The sequence below is a fragment of the Thunnus albacares genome, chromosome 6, assembly GCF_914725855.1.
Source record: "Thunnus albacares chromosome 6, fThuAlb1.1, whole genome shotgun sequence".
In the NCBI taxonomy this organism is placed as follows: domain Eukaryota; kingdom Metazoa; phylum Chordata; class Actinopteri; order Scombriformes; family Scombridae; genus Thunnus; species Thunnus albacares.
The window spans coordinates 8190013-8212612 of NC_058111.1; the positions used below are offsets into that span (position 1 = coordinate 8190013).

Below are 22600 nucleotides of genomic sequence, written 5' to 3' on the forward strand. Positions count from 1 at the left end.
CAAATACTAAAACATCGGTGCCGTTATCAGGTTTTTAAGGTGTAGCTGCAGCATCTCAGGTAACAGACTGTTAGCCAGCATGTTAATCCTACTAAATACATGGATGAGACCATATGTTTACATATGTAGTAACAAAGTAGTATTGCTTTGTTATTATGTATTACTTTATTATTACAGAGAGAGTAAAGTACTGAATAAAGGTACCGTTGGGTATTGGTACCAGTATTGGTTTAAATGTTAGTGGTACTCAACCCTACTTAAAAGACTAGATGGTGGCGATGACTGTGAATGTACTGGTATTTTGACAAAACAGGTGACATTTTAAAGTGGCATTTCAAAATTTGACAAACTCAGCAGGGATGCAGTTTGTGCTTGTTTTTTTTTTTTTTTTTTGGTTGTATAATTTATGTTGATTTGGCTGTTTGATTTAACATCGCATGACTACATTATGCATCATTATATTATATCAATATATGACATTGCATCAAGATAAAGTTGAACTCACACAGAGTCAAATATATTAACCAGCATTCGAAAGTGTTTGCATTTTTTAAAGCTTTTATGTCACATGGATTTATTCATGCCTTTGTAAATACACAAAATAACAGGCTGCCTCTCCTATGATACCCAAAAGCTGCAGAGATGATAAGCACTTCTGAGGCTTACTCCTTCCTCGATCCAGGAAATGTCATTTCATCAGCCTCAGTGAGCATCTCTGCATCGATTCTTGAAACAATGATGAATTTAAACGTCCTAATCCACACAATCAATAATCGGCTGATTGTAAGCCCGAATGCAGAGAGTTTAAAAATTCTGAGTACATTTGTTTCATTTATAGGGGAGTAACATTAAAGTAAAAAAAATGTCTATATGCTCACAGTCCCTCTTAACCTATTTTCCAACTCATCTCAGCTTGCCCTGAATTCCTCTGCATAACTTCATGTATGTGTGCCACTTCAAACCATAGCACCTTGCTCATTGGGCTTTGAAGTGTCAGTGTCTTTTCATATTCAGTCTTCTCTCAGGACACCAAAGATTTCAGGCACATACTTCATGCTCACTTCTTCATCACGACAGCCATCACTGGCTGCACATGTAATTTTACCACTGTGAAAGACGCTAGCTCCATTCAGGTGTGCGCTGTCTCATGGTGAAGACAATAATTGCCTGTACTGCTCTTCCCTTTGGTAATTGTCTTTTGATTGAGGTCATCAGGACAATTAAAACCATTGAGGGGTGAAAAGTGGTAGCGAGAGACCTGAGACAGCTATGCTTTGGTGGTAGGATGGATGAGGAAAATGTACAGAAGAGAACTGTGTGTGTGGGAACATCCACTGATGTCAGGATAGGACGGTGTACAGACTGGCTTTGTCTACACTGCGTTATCGCAGTTGATTAATCATGTGGCTTTTTCAAAAATCTGTTGAAGGCAGCAGGATGTTCCAGGGTTTTCCCTGGATTTTTTCGAGACAAAGGTGGTAAAGGCTGGAGAACATGTGTGGTGCGTTGTAGGGCTGTGACGATAACCGCATTACCGGAATACCGTGGTCATGTGAGGCCTACCACGTGGTTGAGCTCATTATCGTCTTTCGTTTTTTTAAATGTCAACCACAACTGTCATATACGGTAGTCTAATGTGCTTGCGCATATACTGTGTGATGTACGGTAATACAGTGGCAACGTAGGCTACGTGATATGTTAGAGAATCAGTTTGCTACGGGTACTAGGCCGCAAGACCTTGGCATCGCCCCCCACGAGAACAACAGCCCAGTGGGACGCTGAAAGTGGTGTGCGAGGAAGTGAAAGTGGAAGGTCAACAAAAGGCTTTGAGTTTGATAGGCAGGGGAAACTCTTGTGATATCATAGGTGATCATGGGAGCTTAATTCTTAGTTTTTAAGAAATTAGCCTACATGCTGTTACATAATGACATGGCATTGCAGTTTTTATGAACTTGAACAATCCTGTGCCAAAGGCAGAGACTAAATAAACATGACCTGAATCTGTCCCTCTAACAAAACATGGAGCCTCTTTGATGACAAAAAAAGACATGCTTAAAAATGATGTCACCCACCAATAATGGCAACATCTAACATCTGGAAAGACGAATTGATTGTGTCAGTATAGGGAAATTACTTATGATGAATTGCATCTCAACAAAAATTTGTGATGGTACATCAAAAGACTGGACAGATTATTTCACTTATTTGCTGTGGGGCCCCTTAGGCAAATCATTGTAATTTTTTGAAATGCTGGTTCTAAGAATAAGACACATCACTCAGCCAAGTTTAGTCAAAATCGGGTCAGTAGTTTCTGGGATGTCGCTTGTGACTAGGGAGATAGAGGTGGATAAACTGTTCAGATAATGAATAGGAAACCATTCCTGAGTATTCACACATCGTTTGCCTCAACCATAACAGACAATTGAATGTCAGGTATGAGGCCGGAGTCTGAAAATATGCACTCATCCCCAGGAATTTCTCCTGTATTGTGTGACAATCACTTTTTTTTTTTTTTATCTACACTAGCCATTGTCTGTGAATGTATACCAGTGAAGCGTGGGCAGAACAAAGTTGTCTCTACTGTCTCTGTGTGGGAGATGGTGGGGGATCTGTTCTGATACACACTTAATAGTCTGATGGTGTATGAGCAGCATTTTTTAGGGCTGAAGTTTCATGGTTTTCTTGTTGTGATGACTCATTGCAAGGCTACCAAACATAATCTTAATTGTCTCTGTTACAGACAGTAGCAGCAATCATCCAGCTTACACTTTAACTCCAATTTTAAGAGGTTTTGGGGCATGATTTGACACAAACTTCTAGGCGTCCTTTTCCAGATGAATGGAAGGTTAAGCATCAAAAGAAGCAGTGAACAGATACATTAATACAGCAATTAGGTCTGTCACAATAACTACTTTTGTTGGATGATTATGCGATAAACGATATTATTGTCATTTTAAGACCATTTTATGCCACAGTTGCGGTTAACATGGTACAAAATAAACATGGCTCAAATAAAGTACTAAATGTGAGGATTTATTCACTGTGAGCGGGAAACAGGCTACTTCTGGCCGTTGTTTGAAGAAACTAAAAGCTCTCCGGTTCACATGTCGCTGCTCAGTGTAAATAATGAATAAAATATCAATTCAGGAATCAGTGTATTGATTAAAAATAGGTTATTTGCCTCAAATAGATAGACCACACACAGGAAGTTATGCTATTTATTCTGGCATCATGTTGGCTGAAAATGTTGGTGACATTCCTATGTAAACAAACACATATGTAAACACAATGGGCAATTTCAAAATTAGCAAAAATGATCAAGGTCATGTCCATATATCATATGATAAGTCAATGACATAATTATCGTGACAGGCCAAACAGCAATTGAAAGCAGCTCACTGAGGTTTTAGGACACTTCATTGATACTTATTACATCACATAATACATAAAAAAATTAACAAATTGTTTTCACCAATTACATTGTCATTACCCATTTGGATAACCCTATTTTAATAGACATCATCCCCGGAGTTGGATGGAAGTTAGTCATGAAGGGTACACTCTGTAAATGGAAAACTGTTATAAATAACTAAAAGTCTTCAAAGGGGGAGATGTCGTCTCATGGGAATCCTGATACCCACTGTTGTTCCAGACATGGCTTCTATGCCTGTAAACCTCATTGTAGACAATAATGAGCTGATTAGGAACATTCATGTTCAGCGTTTCCCCGAGGTTGACTGCTTTGGGGTGGTGGAGGGGGGAGGGGGGGGACATGGGAGAGACTCAGTAGCCCGACATTTTTCTGTTCTGTTTAGGAGCGGCTGAGATTGACACTAAAATGAGAATAGCTGGTCCACCTTAAATGTCAGTCCACCTTATGTGAGCTTGGTCAGGTTAGGCAAACCCATTGTCGCTAACTTCGGAGCTAACCCCTTCACTTTTCCAGCAGTTGGAGTAACAACATATGAGACTTTTCTTGGTCTTGTGAAGCTGCAGCATTTATGAACCGACACACTGTAGTCTGTGCTGTACATTTACTGCCAGATTGACAACTTACTGATAACCTTTTCCTCTGTTCCGCTCGCATTCACTGTCACTTTTCCGCCGCTCGCTCTCTCCACTCACTCAACCACACACTTGCTACGCCAGTGCGCCGCTGCAGAATGAATAAAGGGAAATACTGATGTTGCTCTTGTTAGACTAGTAGGATGTCATTATTTTTATCCGTCAATGTCAGTATGCTACTGAGACATCGAGAAAGGGTGTGAATGATTGTTAAAAAAAAAGTGTATACCATAGTTACAAAAAGTACAAAAAATATTCCTGTAAGGACTTTCCACTCAAAACAGAACCTGCATAATGCTATTTAGCTAATTTTAAACAACATATTAAGTATCTGCACATACAGACGGTGAGCTGAAAATCTTAGCATCTTAGCAATCACAATAGCATTAGGTGACCTTTTTGGAGCTGATCCAGACTGCATTAATGATGCTGTGGGCTCAGAGGATTTTTGTTTTAAATATTGCATCCAAATGAGTTTTATTTGAATGTAGAGCTTTCAGCTGTGATTTATAAAATGTCCCTGTGTCCCATTATAATCACTGTGGGTGCTGTCATAGTGTCCCAGGAGTTGTGTCATTATTCACTGTCTATGAAGCAGCTCCAGGATTTGACTGTGGATGACATAATCACTGCAGTCTGACTTACAGCTCCTCAGTTAAGGAAAAACTGTTTAGGCTATATGGTGCAATTAAGATTTTTTAAAAAAGCATAAAAAAGCATTGTTGTGATTGCCAGTTAATAATCAAGAATGATCAGTTACAATTAAGGCCTGACTGATATATCGGTATCGGCCTAAATGTTATCTGATATGCACTGATTTTTAATTTTTTTAATTTTTTATAATTATATTGGCATCACTGATCATTTTTGTTATTTCAAGTTTAATATATACGTACATATGTTTTTTTTTGTTCTGTTTTTTCTTCCAATTTAGTTACTTGGGGGGATGATTATTAGATTCACAGTGAAGTTTACTGTTTCAGTGCACTGATGTCATTTTATACAATAAAGTTTACTGTTAAACTGTAAAATATCATGCCTCCATCACAAATCTTTGTCACAAATGTTTGATAACCATATCAAAGGGGTCATTGCAAAAACTGTGCATTTATGTACATATTGTGCATATATAAGATTATCGGCCGATATATCGATATTTTTTTACTCCCTAATATCGGTATTGGCATCGGCCCCAAAAATCCAGTATTGGTCAGGCTCTAGTTATAATCACTAAATAAACAGTTTTTTTGTGGTACTCATTTAGACGTTCATGTTTAGACGATTCACAAGTAGGTAATTTATACGATGGTTGGTGAATGTCATACACTTCTGTAGATCCATAAAAAGTCAAATTCTTCTTCGGTCTTGCAGTAACCAGTTATTTTTCTGAGCAGAGAGGGGACTGTTGTCTGACATTTAGGTTTTTAGGTAGAAGCTAAAAACCTCAATTTCCTGAATTGCCAACAATACCAACAATTGCTCAATTGCAACAGTTGCTCTCTGCCATTGTTGGTCAGTTGGATTACCATGCAATTTGGTGCACTTGTGAACTTTCCGCATTTCCTCTAGCACCAAACTTTCAATTTGTACAGTACTTTGGTTTATGTATATTACAGTTTGGTTTTCTTAACAATGAGCATTACAGCATCACAGCGTTGCTGGTATGGCTGCAGTCTTAAGGCCCGTCCAAACAAGAGGCGTTTCAGCGGTGTCTTTCAGTCACATTTACTGTGCTGGGAATGCAAACACATGTATGTACCTAGATGAGTTTTGTGCTCGAAACCTTTTAGTGGTACTACATAGAGGTGGGAATCTTTGGGGGGAGTCTTACGATTCAATTTGATTCCAATTCTCGGTGTCACAGTTTAATAAAGAATCGATTCTCAATTCTAAAACTATTCTCGATTGAATAAAAGAAATTGAGGCACTATATTTAGGCTATTACTCCAGTGCACTGTATGCCATACTGTTAACTCCTGTCCTTAGTCCACTGAACTGCAATATGAAACATAATGTAACTGACAGTTAAGCTAAGAGGTCGTGATGAAGGTCACTGTCTGATTAACAGGAAGAGGCTGAGAAAAGTGTTTGAGTATGCAGCCTTTTGATTTGATTTGAGCTTAAGTGCATTCATTTGGAAGCATCTTACAAGCTTTTTTGTGTATAAGAATAATGAAATTAAAGTGTAATTTACTGACCAGCATCAATGGTTATATGTTTTTTGTAGAAACAGAAGTTGGTGTGTGTGTGCTGTGAGTAAGAGGGAGAAAAGAAAAGAACAAAGCGGAGTGCTCAGCTGTATTGTTATTAACATGATGTTTCAAGCAGTGGAGAATAGCCTCTCTACTGCACTGTCAGTACCAGGGAAAGCCATTTTTATTCAAAACTCTGTACGAGTGCAGGGCTTTTGAAATAAAACTGACAATGGACTAGAGTTTCTTTCCAATATATAAGTTTTATATAGTGGTGTAATGTGTGTTGATAACTGTTTAGATGATGGCTTATGAAGTATTCATTAAAACGATTATTATTCAGCTTTTAAATCCAAAATGCTTGCCTTTTTTGAAGATGAAATACAACATCACTCTAGCACATGTATGCTGCACACATGAGTTTGAGTTCTGTCTTTTTTGTCCATGAACATAATGTTATTTAATAACGTTATTACAAAAATCAATTTGGGCATTTGTGAAAAAATGTGAAAAAAAAAAAAATTATGCTTTATGGTGTGACAATGCTGTGGTTAAGGTCTGGTTAGGTTTAGGCACAAAATCCACTTGGTTAGGATTAGGGAAAGATCATAGTTTGGGTTAAAATGATCACTTGAAACATGGTTTATACTTCCTTAAAGTTACGCAACCTTCATCGTCATGGCCACAGTAAACACAATGACATCATGGTTTAAAAAAAAAAATTCCGATTCACGGTTGGAAACATGACACTTACGGTTGGAAACAGGTGGTCCCCTGCACTATCTATCTAGCCATCCACCCAACACACCCTTTCCTAGTCTGACTCACTAGATGTATGGGTGGGTATAATCCTGCCATTGGTCATCTATTTCAGGTGGCATTCTCTTCCCCTTCTGATATCTGGGTGTTAACGTTATCAAAATCCCCGTCGCTGCAGGAAACAACAACAACCTCAGAGCTCAAACAATTCCCCACCCCCTCCTCCTCCCCCGACACTATTTTAGCAAGGGCACCATCGCTGCATCCTGAGCTTAGCACCGCCCAAGCCGATTGTGATTGGTTTAAAGAAATACATACAACCCAAAGTGTTTTTTCCCCTATAGCACAATTGATAGTGGGTGTAGCCAGACCTTTCTCCAGTGCTGGCACAGCGCTGTGGAGATAGGTCTGGTAATGCGAGACTAACCCTCTCTTAACAACTGACGTCACTTCCCAGCGTCATAATTACTACTGCCACCAGATGGCGCAAATGTAACTATAGGTTGTTTTTTCCAGCCTGAATTTTTTAGACCTATGCTGTCATTTTTCTAGTGAGGACGGTCTGCAAAAACAAAGTGAGCATTGACATTGCCCGCAGGTTGGATGTATTGGCTGCATTCACCACCTGTTTCTGCAACACCTTTGATGGTTATATAGATGCTGTTTACCTCACCCTCAGGCTACATGGCGTTTGTAAGCAGACAGCTCATCAAGATGAGTGACAAGTGAAGGAGTGGGAACTTGACCAACTGAGGGTTTAGATAATGGGACAAATGGTAGACCACTGTAGCTGCCTTCTACTTAAACCCTTTTAAAAATGTAGTATGGATGTTCTTTTTTTAGCAATTCCCTTCTTTATACAGCTATTTTACAGGTGCACTTTTCCACTATAAGTAGCGTTTTATTGCTGGCCACTGTGTCGTTCCATTGGAATAAATGGGGGTACAGTAAAGTACCTTGCTCAAGGGTATCCTCAATGATGAAAATTTAGAGAGGGCTGACCTTGGTGGAAGTTACTCATTTACAGTGTTCACTTCACCCAGATTTTTCCTGCCAGTCCAACAACTCAAAATGGTGAAATTCTTATCAGTAGCCACTTACACGTCCCCACTTACACCTGTTACACTGTTATTTGAGTTTCTGAGAGTTTGCCATGGTTTTTAACATGACTTGGTTAAAAGGCTAATCTGGAAAAGATGTCCTATTAACCAAGGTCTTGTTTTGGCCAAAGGAGCAAAACTGTGGTGAGAGTAATCCCCGTATTATCATGTTTTAACTTCATCCCTTTGCACTGGGATTAAAACCTCCAGCATGTGTGTAACGAGAGTCATTCTAAAGAGCTTAGTTGTTTGTGTCTCTTAAAACACAAAAATGTCTATAAAAAAAAAAGTTTCCTGCCTTTTTTTTAATTACACATCCTACAACGTAAATGATTTCAATTTGTAATAATGCAAATTATATTTTTATGAGAAATACTTTAATAGTTAGGACATTACATAACACAAAGATACAAACATAATTTATTCATACAGTTTTTTTCCTTGCAAAGAAACAATATCACTTGCAGTAATATGGCATTCCATATTTATATACTGTGACTAATCACAATCTAAATATTTTAGTATGTATTTACAGTCCCATCACATTAAGCTGTAATAGTATGAAGCAGTTGAACAGTGACTGCTGTAACCTTGTATGCTTTATGCTGCTTTCGTTCACACTACAGACATGGAGGAAGAGTTTCACAAATCTTACCAACTCCAGAATTGGCAGAGCAACTTTCATGGAAAATCCACTCCTGCTCTTCTGATGACACGATGACATGTACAATTGCCTTAAGATTTATACAGATGAAAGTGTGTGTGTGGGAAAGGGGATAGAGAGAGCAAGTATTGTCCAGGTTCAGGTACTGTAAAATGAAGCTTTTGAAGTAGGTCATATTGAAGGTATGCTCACAGGTGGCTTTTCAAGGGAACTCTGGCAACGTGTCTGCACAACTGCAACAAACTATACTGGCATGTGGTGCTTCTGTGTCTGGTTTAGTATGTGGACTGTCTTATTGTATTGTAAGCATAATCAATCTTTATTACAATATTTGAGATCTACACAAAAAGTCACTGATATTTATATTAGTAGAGCAGGTGCTAATAGGGATTTATTTTGTGCAGAATATCAGTAATACACACCCATGTCTTCAAGTGTTCATTCCACAAAATCCACGAATCAATGAGCAATTGCAGCAAAGATGAGTATCACAGAGAACAGTGGAGTGTCTTTCACTCACTGCCTCTCAGACACATTTTTCGGATGATTATATTCAAATGATTACTGAGGAGAAAGCAGATGTTTTTGTTCTTACTGCTGCTGTTGTCGCTACTGCTGCCGGCATCAGTACCTTTACTGATTCTACTAGAACTACTGCTACTACTGCTTGCTATGACTGTTTTTTATTTGATATATTTTATTTGATACTACTTTAACTGTGTCACACTGCGATGGCAATGATTACATTCCTGATCTCATCCTTAGATAAACTGAACTTCCTTGATGCACACAGATACATGTTAATTGGAAGTGGCGATAAGGTGAGACGAGGGAGTGTGAAAACCATAATTACAATCAGGATTTGGGTATATGCTGGTATTACATTGTTGCATTATCTTCTCTATTATCGTCAAAAAGTCTCATCCATGGCGTCTTTGTGTTAAAGCATGAATAAAGAAACAGGCTAGTTGTTGAGTAATCCATAACAAGTTGGTGAATTTCCCCCAATAAAACACAAAATGTCAACGCTGACAAACATGGTACGTCAATTACAACAGTTCCAGTCAGAATACATAATAGATTCTCACACTACAGCAAGTGAGCAGATCATTAATAGAATTTTACAACACTTCCTGAAGCGTATTACTCTGTTCCTGTCTTGTATTGTCTTGAAATTACACAATAATCCTGCAACAAGTGGTTGATCAAAATGTAGCTGGTGCAGGAATGTTATCAGGTAATGTTCGGAACTTGGCAAACCATGTGCAAATTAGTATAATGTGTAACAGGCCCTGTGGAAGCACAACCATGAGATCACGTAGACGCATCACATTCAGAACTGTCAGCGTACCTTGTTGCACTCCATGCACTACCTCATTAATAACCGTCTGACTGGTTTGTGATAGCCTGGACAGAACCGAAGCAGTATCCAGCTCCTCACTATTAGTGTACGGTATATAGCACACACATGGAAAAGTTCCAGGGTGCAAAGTGCTGTTTTTGAAGGCTATTCCAAGAAAGACAAAACAGATGAGATCCCTCTTTCAGGAAGAAACACACATGAAAGCATCTGTCAGTTATATGATGTCCCGGCTGGACCAGTTTCAGTAGTTAAAGCCTGCAGAACACTTTGTGTGCTTTAGTGAAAATGGCAGGAGAGTGCCAGCATCGTATATTATATAAGAATATTTTAATTACATTCAGATTATGTCTATTTAATTGGTGGACTGTGTATTTTTATGTTTATGTTTTGCTTGTCATTTTTCGTTGAAAGTTGTTCCTTCCTAATTCAGCATATTTTTTCTCACCATTATGCTCTGAAGCCTATATGTTGTGCGTGGGGTTGTCTCTAGTCAATAAAAAAAATATTCTACCAATTTCCCCTCCTGTATAAAATATATGGTTGACTGGAAAGTGAAAGATGAGTCCACAAATGACATGTCTGGCAGAGTTTCTGTGAGACATTGAGCAGTCAAGTGGGATGAACTTTGGGTTGTTTGAGTGCAGACCTACTTTATTTGATATACACAAGGGACCCTTGCTCTCTCAGAATGATAAATACTTGACAGTAGACAAGAGAGATTCCCTTTCCGAAACCCAGTTACTGTAAGTCACAGCTAACTAAAAGAAGTAGTATTTTCACAGTAACATTTTATTTTATCTACATTTACCACAGTTTCTAACAGAGTTAATACAGTTGAAATACACTGTTTTTGTACCTTTGTGATGTTAAATGTTGGAGATTGTTTCATATTTAATACTGATACCACAACGATGATTATCTGCTGCTACTGATACTAATCTGATGCTCAGTCTTTGCTCTTCTCTTTCTTCCTTAACTGTTTATATGCATCTTGATTGTGTGTAAGCCATGAAATGTTTTAGCTTTATGTGCCACTTTTTGCAAGGCAAAACATCAAATTATCTACCGGTCTTTCAGTCTGACGACTTCACAGTTTGAGGGATGTGTGACAGACATTGTTGATATTGTCAGAATTGCTTGTTCGCTCCACTTGATCTAACACGTTTTCCGAGAATTATCAGATGTTAAAATACAGTCTGTGTGTTCTTTGGCAGTAGGTTGAATAGTTTTGCTCTCACTTCTCAAAATAACCCAAACCAAAAGTGTAGAATTTACAGGTTTTAATATGACACTCTAAACATATTTGGAGTCAAGTCAAGTCTAGTCAGTTTTATTTATAGAGCACCAAATCACAACAGAAGTTATCTCGGGGCACTTTTCACATAGAGCAGGTCTAGAGTGAACAAGGTCTTGGAGGGACTTTGTTTTCTATTCTGCAAAAAAATACCCTTCAAGCCAGAGATGATAAGACAAAGAAAATGCTGTTGAATTTCTGGAGGAAAAGATGTGCCTCTGACTCCAGTTATCAACTTTTGGGTTGATTAGGATGTTGGTCAGTCCAACACGTACCCCAGGGTTTGCATGACAACAAGCTGACCGATATAGCCAATAATAAAATGAAGTGCTGAAAAGAAAGGGACTGCCTGAGAGAAGGCTTCCTTTCCTAAGCAGATTTGTGTTATTTAATGTATGCGATGGGCTTCTGCCCCTCTATTTCACACTGTTATGGTATGTTTTATGTTTATGCTGCTGTATGCAAGTGAGATTCAGTCAAGGTCATAGTGAGATAAAGGAGGGTTAAAACCTTTTTCCGAAAAGAACAGTTGTATCCAGCCTGTGCCGACAGCTGTCTAGACAGCAGACCTTCAACTATTTAATTCCCTACATCAGTGAGCAAAGACACTGAGAACTCAGAGAGAGCAATATAAAATGTCACTCCCCATTTTTAGTTAATTTATTTCCAAAAACTGTAGAGAAAAGGCCCCCCTTATAGAATAGCAGATTACATATGGAGAACAAGATGCAAAAACAGCTTATACTAGAAGGAATGAAAGGGATAATCGTGTCTCTATCTGTATTTCTTTCTGTTTTTCTTTCTCGCTGTCTCTAAATAACAGATAGTCTAATTGCTAATTGTTAAACCCACTAGTCCTTCTGCTGGTGCATTCTGGGAGGATGGGGAGCAAATGAGGTGAGGCAAAGACGAGGAGGATGATGAATGTGAGACAGCTCCTGCTGGATCTGGACATGCTTCCCTCAACCCTCAGAGCTGTCTGTGCCACTGCATTAATGGTCTAAACGACACAGACAACTTAAATGAAGATGAGGGAGACTGTTAGCGAGACAAGAGAGAGAGAGAAACAAGGAAAGGGAGTGTGCATTCAAACATGCAGACAGTGAGACTCAAAATATCAGATAAATGGAGACTGCTTTTTGCGCAGAGGTGAATAGCAAGGAGGTTGAATAACAAGGTCGGCGCACTTTACTCTCCATATTTTTTAAGCCTACACATCAGCAATATATTCTCCATAAGCATAGGTGCAGTTTTTTTTGTGTTTAATATTGTTCCCCCTCAAAATGAGGGGGAACAATACATTTTTTCAGTATTGTTGGAACATTGATTGTTGATGCGCAACCATTTCATGAATGTAGAAAGTCCAAAACAACAACAAACTAATTTGACTGTAACTGAAAGAGCACATAGATTATTACATATGGGTCATCTAAAGTTATCCAATCCTTCCGTGTTAATTCTGCCTCTGTAATCAGTTAATTGACATGTATTTTAGTGTGGTCTCATTTGTTACATGTGCTGTTTGATTTTTTTTTTTTTTTTTGTCATTCAAAATATTTTTTAAAGAAATTGCAATGAGCCATGTTAACTTGTTATTTTATGTGTACACTTTAAAAGTAGTTGTTTTGTCTGCCTTCTCCCACAGAAGTTCATTGAGGTCAGGCTGTGGAGGGTGAGCCAGGCAAGCCAGCACCTCTTGCTCCTTCTTGAACTATAAATAAGTCTGACAGAGCTTTAGTGCATGTTCAGAGTCTTTGTTGTACTGGGAAAAAAAATCCCTTTCCACATGTTAGTAAGCCAGAATGGATGGAATGCAATCATAGAGAATAGTGGGGCTTCTCTACGGTCCATGTGCAGCTAGTCACTCACCTGATGTTATTGCATCACCATGTTTTGATAGTGGAATTTAAGTGGTGACCTCTTAAGCGGCTTTGTCCTCAAAGAAACATTTATACATGTTTTATATCCACTGGCCACTGAAGATACTTGCTGATTGGGTAGAAGGTGCCCAGTTAAAGGTACACTCAAGAATACACACAATGTGCATTGCTTAATGGAAAAATAACTGTTGTTTAGCAACTTTGAGTCGTACATACTGCATATTGCATCATAGGTGTGGCTCTGTTTTATGAATGTGCATGGAAGGGGTTGAGAGCTGATGTTAGATGCACCAGAATTTTAATTTAGTGTGCAGGGTTTATTAAAAATGCAGGTAAACATAGCAACAATAACACATCTCTAACTTGGATGAAATGAATCCAAACACAGATTGAACAAACCCTTTATAAATGGATGGTAATGTTCAGACAGTCTGTCTGTATGGTATGAATATGAGAATGTACTCAGACATATCTTGATACAGGAAATAACAAACTCAGTCAAGGAAAGGCCATTCCACTTTGCATCCAGATTCTCCATGTTGTTCAATCTTTTAGAGACACCCTTGTGTTTGAATGCTTATGCAATGTTTGTTAAGAGTCATTTATTCACAGCAGCAGCGGCATATTGCTCAAGCTGAAAGCCTAAGGACCATGCTGTTATTCACAAACTATTCGCATTCTGTATTTGGAGCATAAATGTGTCAATTTGATTTTGGGAAGTTGACATGAGAAAACCCAAATTGTGTGTTTTATATATAACACACAGTATCTGGGTAACACCTTTTTACTTTTCATTTGCTTTTAAGGTGAAAATTACTTTATGCTTGGTACATGTTTGTGTGTAAAATATATGAAAAAAATGGGATTTTTGTGACACATGACAAATGAGTGACAACCAATTTCAGAGCCCAGTTAGTGCTGTGGGTGCCAATCACAGTCTGATTGATACCATGAAATGTGTTTGATTTTCTCACTTTGTTTTTTTCTGTTGTGATTTGATTTCGATGCAGCATGGAAAATTCATGTCACAATGAAAAACTATTCTATTATAATTATTTAAGAGACAAGCTATGTAATGTCATTTTTTAACAGATGTTGTTCCTTTACTTATCCACACAGTTAATATATCAACGAGTTTTGTACTTCACTTTATTTCTTTGATTTGTTTTTACATAAATAGAAACTGCTGTTCCATGTCAAGCTATGGTTTGCACACTGAGGTCAGAATAAAAAATGTAATATATTAGATTAGTTTACATAAAATAGTGGAGTGGGGATAACTTGCCTCTGGGCCACACTGCATGGTGTGAACATCGCTATGATTGAGAGACATGAAACTAAATGCAAAGATGTCACCTAAAGAGATCAGCAGAGGGATTTGAATTGACATTTATAGAGTTCTACAGTGTGCTTCAAGATGTAGATGATAACCAGAAGTGTATCCTCCCAATAATTCATGTTTTTTTCTCTCTGTTTGTAGGCAAAGCTTTAATGAAGAAGCAGAACTGCTAACATTCTTACAGAAGGGACCCTCTTCAACAAGTATGGGGTCACCATGGAAACCATTTCTCCTCCTGTCTGTCATCAGTGGCCTTTCAGGTAGGAAATTCACAAGGTGGTGTTCAGAGATAATAGTAAGACATAGTTGTACAGAATAATCTTCTTAAGTACAGATATTAGAAGAAATAGTACAGTACGCACTGAAATTTACTGTAATGACATGGCAGTTGTAAATGGGACACAGCTGGGAGAATCATCATTTATAGATGTGAGAGGGGATTTGTGTCTTTTCACATTTCGAGAGGAAAGAATCCACATCTTTGAAATGAGGAATTTTTCATTTAAATCGGAGAATAAGGGAAGATGCCATGGCTTGTGAAACGTTTCCTATTCTTGTAGGATTTTCAGTCTGAGATCTCTTGACAGGGTTTTTCTATACCTCATCAGTAAAGGTGTATGGTGGCTGTGAACAGCAGAAACTCTCGGGAAAAAAAACATCCAACACATCACCACTGTAGTTCCTCAGTCCCAACATTTGCATGACATAATTTGAACAGCAAGGTTAATTAGCCAGACAAACACTGCTTTATGTATACCCTCCTAATTAAAAAAGTAAATAAAACCCCATTCAATGGATATGCATATTTATAGAAGCATCTTTAAAGCAGCTCTCTTGCTTTTGTGGCCCAATAGGAATCAAAACCTCAACGTGGGAGTCTTCTGCTCTATCAGTTGAGCTGAGTTTTCTGGTAGCATATCTTTGCTAGCGCAATTAGCAGTGAGTGCATAATTTTAAATTCCAGATCAAGTGTCTACTTCGGTCAGTCTAGACTGTGTTTGCCAGTCTAATGGATTCCGCCCTTTCGCTGGTTCTTTCAACTCATCAGGGGAAGGTTCATGTACTCTGTGGTTCTCTCCGAGCTTCAATTCTTGGAATCAAACACACAGTGCTGACTTTATTCGTCTACTTCTTAAATCACACTATTAAATGAAGGCAACTGTTTCTTAACATTTGACAGTCCCTCTGGGAAATTGCAAATTTGCGATTGCAACAATTTACGCAAGTTCAAGAAATCTCTGCAATATTTGCGTGAGCTTGCAATTGTGCTAAATTATCACATCTTTTCCACATGAAATGGCCAAATCAACAGACCATTTGTGATTTGGACAAATTGTCGCATTTTATGTCGTGGTAACTTACGTCATCACAGCACATTCAGAAAGGATTCAGATGCACATTCAGGTGGAAGATGGACAAATCTCACCTGCCAACAAAAATGACTTCCATAGACCAAGCAAAACAGTCCCCAGATGTTCCCAAATGAGGTTTGCATTCAGTTAGTCTGAAGAACACAAGTTGATGCGTTCAGACAGCAAAGATGGGCATAATCTACCCCCAAAATAAAAATGGGCACTTTGGAATTGAAACAATTTTTTTTAATGTTTTATATGTTATATTTATTTAAAGCCTATAAATGGAACTCAAGTACAGTATTTTCTTTTTTATATAACTTGGAGCATGGTTCTCATGTTCAGAAAATGAATTAAGAAATAGCGCTGAAATATGGTTTCTGTTATACGCAGTATGCTTTTTATCAAAGGAAGTGATTACATATGACTCTTTATTGGTAGTAGTTTAAAAAAATTGCATTATTTTCCTTTCTCAATTCCTGCAATAAGAGAACATAAAACATTGCAGATGGTTTTGCCATTTTTGAGCAAAGCTGCTGCAAAATAAGGCATCTTTGGCCACAATGGTCACAAAAAAACCTCCCCAAAATCCTGGAGGGACTGGTTTGAGCCCTGTCTCCGGGGACTGTTGGATTCTGAATTTTAGAGGAGAAAGGCAGGATCCCTGGTGTGGAGGGACAGGAAGATAGGAGCATTTTTGCACGCCACAGGCTGATGGCCTGCTGTGTTGTGTTGATGTCATGTGAAGTATCCACCTTCCCTTGCTTTTAGTTTTTAGAGTCTATTGGTCAGTTGTTGAGTCTATGGACTCTCATAGCTGGTCATACTTCCCCTCTTTGAGTCACAGACTTCGAAGATGCTAGCCTTGGGTAAGACAACGATTTGTGTTCATAGGACTATTTCTGTAGATCATATTACATATTGCAGTGATTCATTTCCATCAAAGTCGCCCGAATTTCATTACCATTTCAACAGCAAACAATTCAATCGTGTGAAGATGATTTACAACTTTCTTAATGGTCCATATGGTATTTTACTTTCATGAAATATGTGTATTTTGTTCATATAGTACCTAATTTGTTGCATACTGGCAGTTTGCACAATTGGTTAGCAATCTTAAGTGTTTGCATAGACGAGATAATGATGCACTGTACAGAGAGCAACAATGCAGAATGAACATGACAGCAAAGCTTTTTCAGGTTGACACATCTTTGTTTCCAGGTAAGGCACAGTGTAGTACACTCAGATAGAGTTAGCCACTTGTATGAAGGCTGTCAGGGTGAAAGCCAGTTCAACATTAAGGGAAGACGACTGTGGTTTTCTTTACAAAAGCACTCGGAGGTTTGTTGTATTCTAATCAAAAAACATTTTAAACAGTTATCTTTAAAGTGTGACACTTGCCTCCCCAGAGAGTGTGTGAAAGTAATTCGAGGGAAGCATGGGGATGTGTAGGAGAAATGGTGAGGCTATAAAAGCTCACTACTTATTTGATTATATGTGTAGCTATTCACGCCACAAAAACTATTGAATGGAGTTAAGGAACTTTCCATGCTCTCAAAAGCAGTCACATTAAAACCCTCAGAGATAACACCATAGTGATAACCACTGGCTGTAAAACAAAAACCCCCAAACAAAAGATTTACAGGTAACTTCACCTTCACTATAAAACCAACTTTCAGAAACTCAAACAACAAAATAAATCAACCCTTTTCACACTCTTGTACTCCATCTCCACTTTGTTTACTATTCAGTGGTGTCATGTCTTGCTAATGTCACCCCTACTCGTGAGATCCGGCTTAATCATTGGATAAACAGTAAACCTCAAATTAACACCCATTTATCAAGTCTTGTCGCCTTAGGTAAACCTTAAAAATGCAGAGATACATCAGGTGACAATACGATGTGGTGGATGTTGCCATACTTCAACCGTGCACTTCTTGAAGCAGATCAAGGCATTATATAGTAAAATTTAATTCATCAAAGGAAACCGATACCTCCATTTTCTGGTTGTCACATACTGTACCGCTTTGCATCCTTTCAGGTTTCCAAGGATAAAGAAATATAAGAATGATTATTTTTATTTTTTCATCAGCATTTTAGATTTTTTAAAAAATGATTAAGTGGATTAGACTGCATAATGTGTAAAATATTCATCAGTCAATCATAGAAAGTCAAGGCAATAAAAAGAAACGTCTCAATAACTGCAGTGTGGAGTAACTGCGAAGTGCACTGATTATTGAAGGCTTTCAGACCAACACTAGCACTTAAGCCGCATCTCTCAGAAATGTCTCATCTGTCGTGGGTGTCTATCTGCTTTATGAGAAATAAAAGCAAAGGCTGCGGCTGCTGCAGTAGGTGCTTTTGTTGTTGCAAACATAATGAACAGAGAAATGTCAAAACTGGGTGGAAAAATCAATAGATTCTGGTATTCCAAGGTCCACTGTGGGACTGGACAATGAATAGACCCACAGTAGTGTAAAGAATGAATTTCATTCAGTATTTCATAACTATATATATTATTGATGTTTGTACAAAATTATTAAAGATATTATAAATTATATGAGTAGTTCAGAGTTGATTCTAAACGATCATTTATGCTACAGTATTCATATTATTATGAGTATCTTCGAAAACTAAGTGTACTTTTTAGAGAAGTAACTTTAACCTTAGCTTTCTTAAGCAACTATAAGATATGGATATAGAAACACACAGAATACTCAAGAACATGTCGCTTCAGCTACAGTTTATTTATTTTTCTTTTAATGAACAAAGTATTACATTAGAAAGAATAAATTATAAAAAAAAAGTTTTTCTGTTTATCAAGATTTCAACTAGTTTATCTAGTGTATAAACAGGGACTTGTGCAGTTTATTTGTTTCAGTTTCAGAGTCAATTCTGTCCATTAATTTTTCATCAAAGGATTTTGTTTCTTGGTACCAAATGGTTGGTTGGGTGCATATAGAACAGAACTGACAGAATTTGCTCTGCTTGTTCATTATAGGTATCTACATTGACCCTTGTTGTTTTACTGCATTGCCTCTCAGAAAAATTGTTAGTCTCTTAATGGCCTTATAGGGCTTTACTAGAGGATTGTTTTTCCATCTTTACATTCCATACTAATATGGAGAGAAATCTGTGACCATGTCTACTTTTCTCTTGACCAAATTTGCCATTTTATCCATCAGAGGTAAACATATCTCGATTTTCTGGAACACAACCAATTAAAAGTTTCAAACAAACTTTGTGAAATGAGCTTCCTGTTTAACACACTACGCATCTGAATGACATTATAGGAAAGGAGAGACTCTGTTGTTGACTCTGTTCATGTTTTTACATTCAGTCAAATATAATAATATGCAAATACTTAAACTGCAAGTCATTAACCTTTCAGCAGTGACGGCATCACAAAATGATTTCCCTTGAATGAACAATAAATTATGGTCACTCTAATTTTACATTAGCATACAGTGCTGTATATGCATGAATAAGATACCTCAGTTTGTCTCCTGCTTCCAAGTGCAGTGCTGTATACAGCTTTAGTTTTTAAGCACACAGTCTATATACCTAATGTATTTTGAGACAGTCTCCAGCTAGCTGTTGGGGAAAAAAAAACCCCAAAAAACACTTTTGCAGTCTGCAAGAAGAATCAGACCAACAGTGATGATGTTTTTCTGATTGAGATTGCATTGCCACTATATGCATAACACTGTGTCTATACAGAAAGCGTAGCGTGAGCAGCAGAAGCAGCGTGTGCGTGTGCATCTACACGGTAGGCACAGTACAGTGTTTTTAAGTCACCTATGTTTTTAAAGCACTTAGAGCCCAATACACAGTGACTGTCGTACACCTATAGAGCATGTGACACGCAATCTGTGTAGACAGTTGTATTGATTAACGTAGAAACTGATACGGACGACTGAAAAATTCGACTGAGACGCTTTCAGTGTAGACACGTTGTAAGGGTCGTGAGATTGATTGATTAATGCTATGTGTGCCCCGAAAAAGGAGGTACCTCTTTGACACGGTCAGCACAATAAGATCTATTGAACTAAGAAATATGCAGAGCTTTTGGCACTTTCATTTCATATTATGGTGCAATACTTTTGTTTTTATGGTGAATTGAACATAACCTCATGCAGAGAAATGCACGTGGTCCACATTAATGATCACAATTTGTCCAAAAGTTCCATTTTGTCCATTTATTCAATTCTGGTGTCCAAGAGATATAATAGAAACAGTGTAGACAAATGAAATTTTATGAGCATCACATAAAGACCCTGAAAAGAAGATACACACAATACATCAGTATTGTCCTCAGGCATGTTGTTGTCTCATTAGAAGCAATGACATGAAGCAATGTCTTTACTTTTGTTTGCTTCCTTCATTCTTCGGCCTTGAGAGAAATTTTCTGAGCTCATTCCTGTTCGGGTTATTTTGGAGGGATGACTCTCAGGAGGACTTTAATCAGACCTCTGGAAGGAACTTGTTTTTCCTGTCATCAGCCACACGTTAAAAGCTGAGTGTTACCTTATCAATAACTGACATCATATTCACCAGATTAGTGTTGCACATTTTGTCTGCAGTGGAGATACCATCATGGTATTGATTTTTAAATTGTGATACAGAAAGAAAGAAAAAACAGCTTGCTGTTTAAGAGACAACAGCGTCAAATGTTAAATCTGTAGATTGTGGTTTTTTGGGATAGTCGTCCATCCTACCAAACAGTTACTTGACTAATGTGACCATAGGTAACAAAGAAAATCCATGAAAGTAGCGGTTTTCCACTTTAGTCAAAACAGCACTGAGAGCTGAGTATGCTTTTAGCACTCACAACTATAAGAAATATGTCACATTTTAGTAAGAGTGCTGCACTTCAAACTGGTTTTCAATATTATCAGCAGTTGAAGCCACAGGCAGCCATTCCCAGGGGTGTGATGTAGTCTTTATCTATTATGATCCTTTTGACATGATGGCTTTTGTAATGGATTATTGACCTACTGTTCTCACTGAATATTCTAAAAATGCTCACTTTGAAGACAATAGTTCCTCTGCTCTATTTTATTTTCCTTTGTACCTGTCTCCACTGTCCAGTCATTTTCATTCCATACATATTTAAATCATGCAGAAGCAGAAAGGGCAGCACAATTAGATTTCTCTCATGTTTAAAAGTAGGCCGGACAGGCATGATGTCAGGGCCATTTTTTTTCTCCCCCAGCCCGCCCCTGATTGAACTACAGTGTTGCTTGGAGTGTAAAAGTGTGGAACGGTAATTCAGCTGTTCCTCAGCTAACTCTTAGGTGTCTCAATATTAAAAGTGGGTTGCAGAGAATATAGATGTGTGGGGCTGCATAAGTGATGCATGAAGTCATTTTCACCAAGGGCAAAAGAGTCATACATCAGAAATATGGTTTGGTATGGGGAAACGGATAGATATTTGCATGCACTACACATAGCTGGATCATGCAGTGAATATATCGCTGTGATTGTATACCGAGAAAAACAAACATTAAATACTGTGTGTGGAGTTTTCTTAAAAGTCACTTACACACCATAGAGGTTAACTGCTCTTCTTATTGTCCTTCTCACTGACATCCCACTAAACCAAACGACATAGTCCATGCCGGTCAATGCTCGCATAAAGTAATAATAGGTAGTCACGGTCCTGCAGGTTAATAATTTTGTGTAGCTAAACTTTACTGAATACAAGAACTGTGGGATCTATTTTCGGTCCGACCATCAGGGACTCGTGGAGTTTCTCCAACTGGCAGGAGAACCTGAGTTAAGACAGCCTCTCTTATACTCACAACTTGAGGCCAGAAAACAAAAGTAATTGTTGATTTTTGTAAGCATGAGATATTGTCCACAACATTCATGTCTTGGCAGTCATGCTTATTGAGTGTGAGCGGTGATCAACACTTTCATCAGTAGGTGGGGATTTTGATTTTGGCATTTTAGAATACATGAGCAAATACAGTGAGTCTGTGTGCCGATGCCAATGTTTGTGAAGAAGAGTTTTGCTATCATGTGCCACATAGTGCCAATTAGAAAAGTCTGTTGTCATTTGCTTAATATTTTAGATGTATAAAACTTGTATAACGTCAGATTTTTTTGTCATAACTGTCTGTTGTGTCTCCAATATTGGTATTAAATAAAAAATGAATATCAGTAAAAACAGAGCATGTTGAATAGAGACTTCCACACTCCCCGTTAAGAGGCATGACAACATTAATACCATACACCACTGTGGTTTCATTGTTACTTTGGCAAGGTTGAAGTAACTGTTACAATCCCCATAGTACACCATGGATCAGAAAAAAATACTGGGTTTTAGTGAATAGTCCGCTGTGATAGGAGGTGCGGTGAGGTTGCATATGATATATGGATTGTTCTATCTGTAAAGATATTCCACTGAATAAATGGTCTCAAGCATAATCAGCTTCAGTCAATATAATCTCCCTGTGAAGGTCTTCATTAATCTTACAGGCTATGGCTAATCATGTCCGTATACTTGAGCCCCCTTGAACGTCTCACCTACTTACTGTATGTTATTCTAATTAATTTTTCACACCACTGTCCAGTGGATGCAGACAAG

The 22600-nt window shown here is 38.0% G+C and overlaps 1 protein-coding gene across 6 annotated transcripts in view; it reads left to right on the forward strand.

Annotated features, from left to right (window-relative positions):
• cntn5 (contactin 5) overlaps nucleotides 1–22600 on the forward strand; it is a 108638-nt gene that overhangs the window by 17571 nt on the left and 68467 nt on the right. For all 6 annotated transcript variants that reach the window (XM_044354354.1, XM_044354357.1, XM_044354355.1 and 3 more), the window contains exon 2: nucleotides 14798–14916. In XM_044354354.1, coding sequence (XP_044210289.1) covers nucleotides 14862–14916 — 55 coding nt within the window. In that variant the 5' untranslated portion in view covers nucleotides 14798–14861. The remainder of the gene's footprint in view (nucleotides 1–14797; nucleotides 14917–22600) is intronic.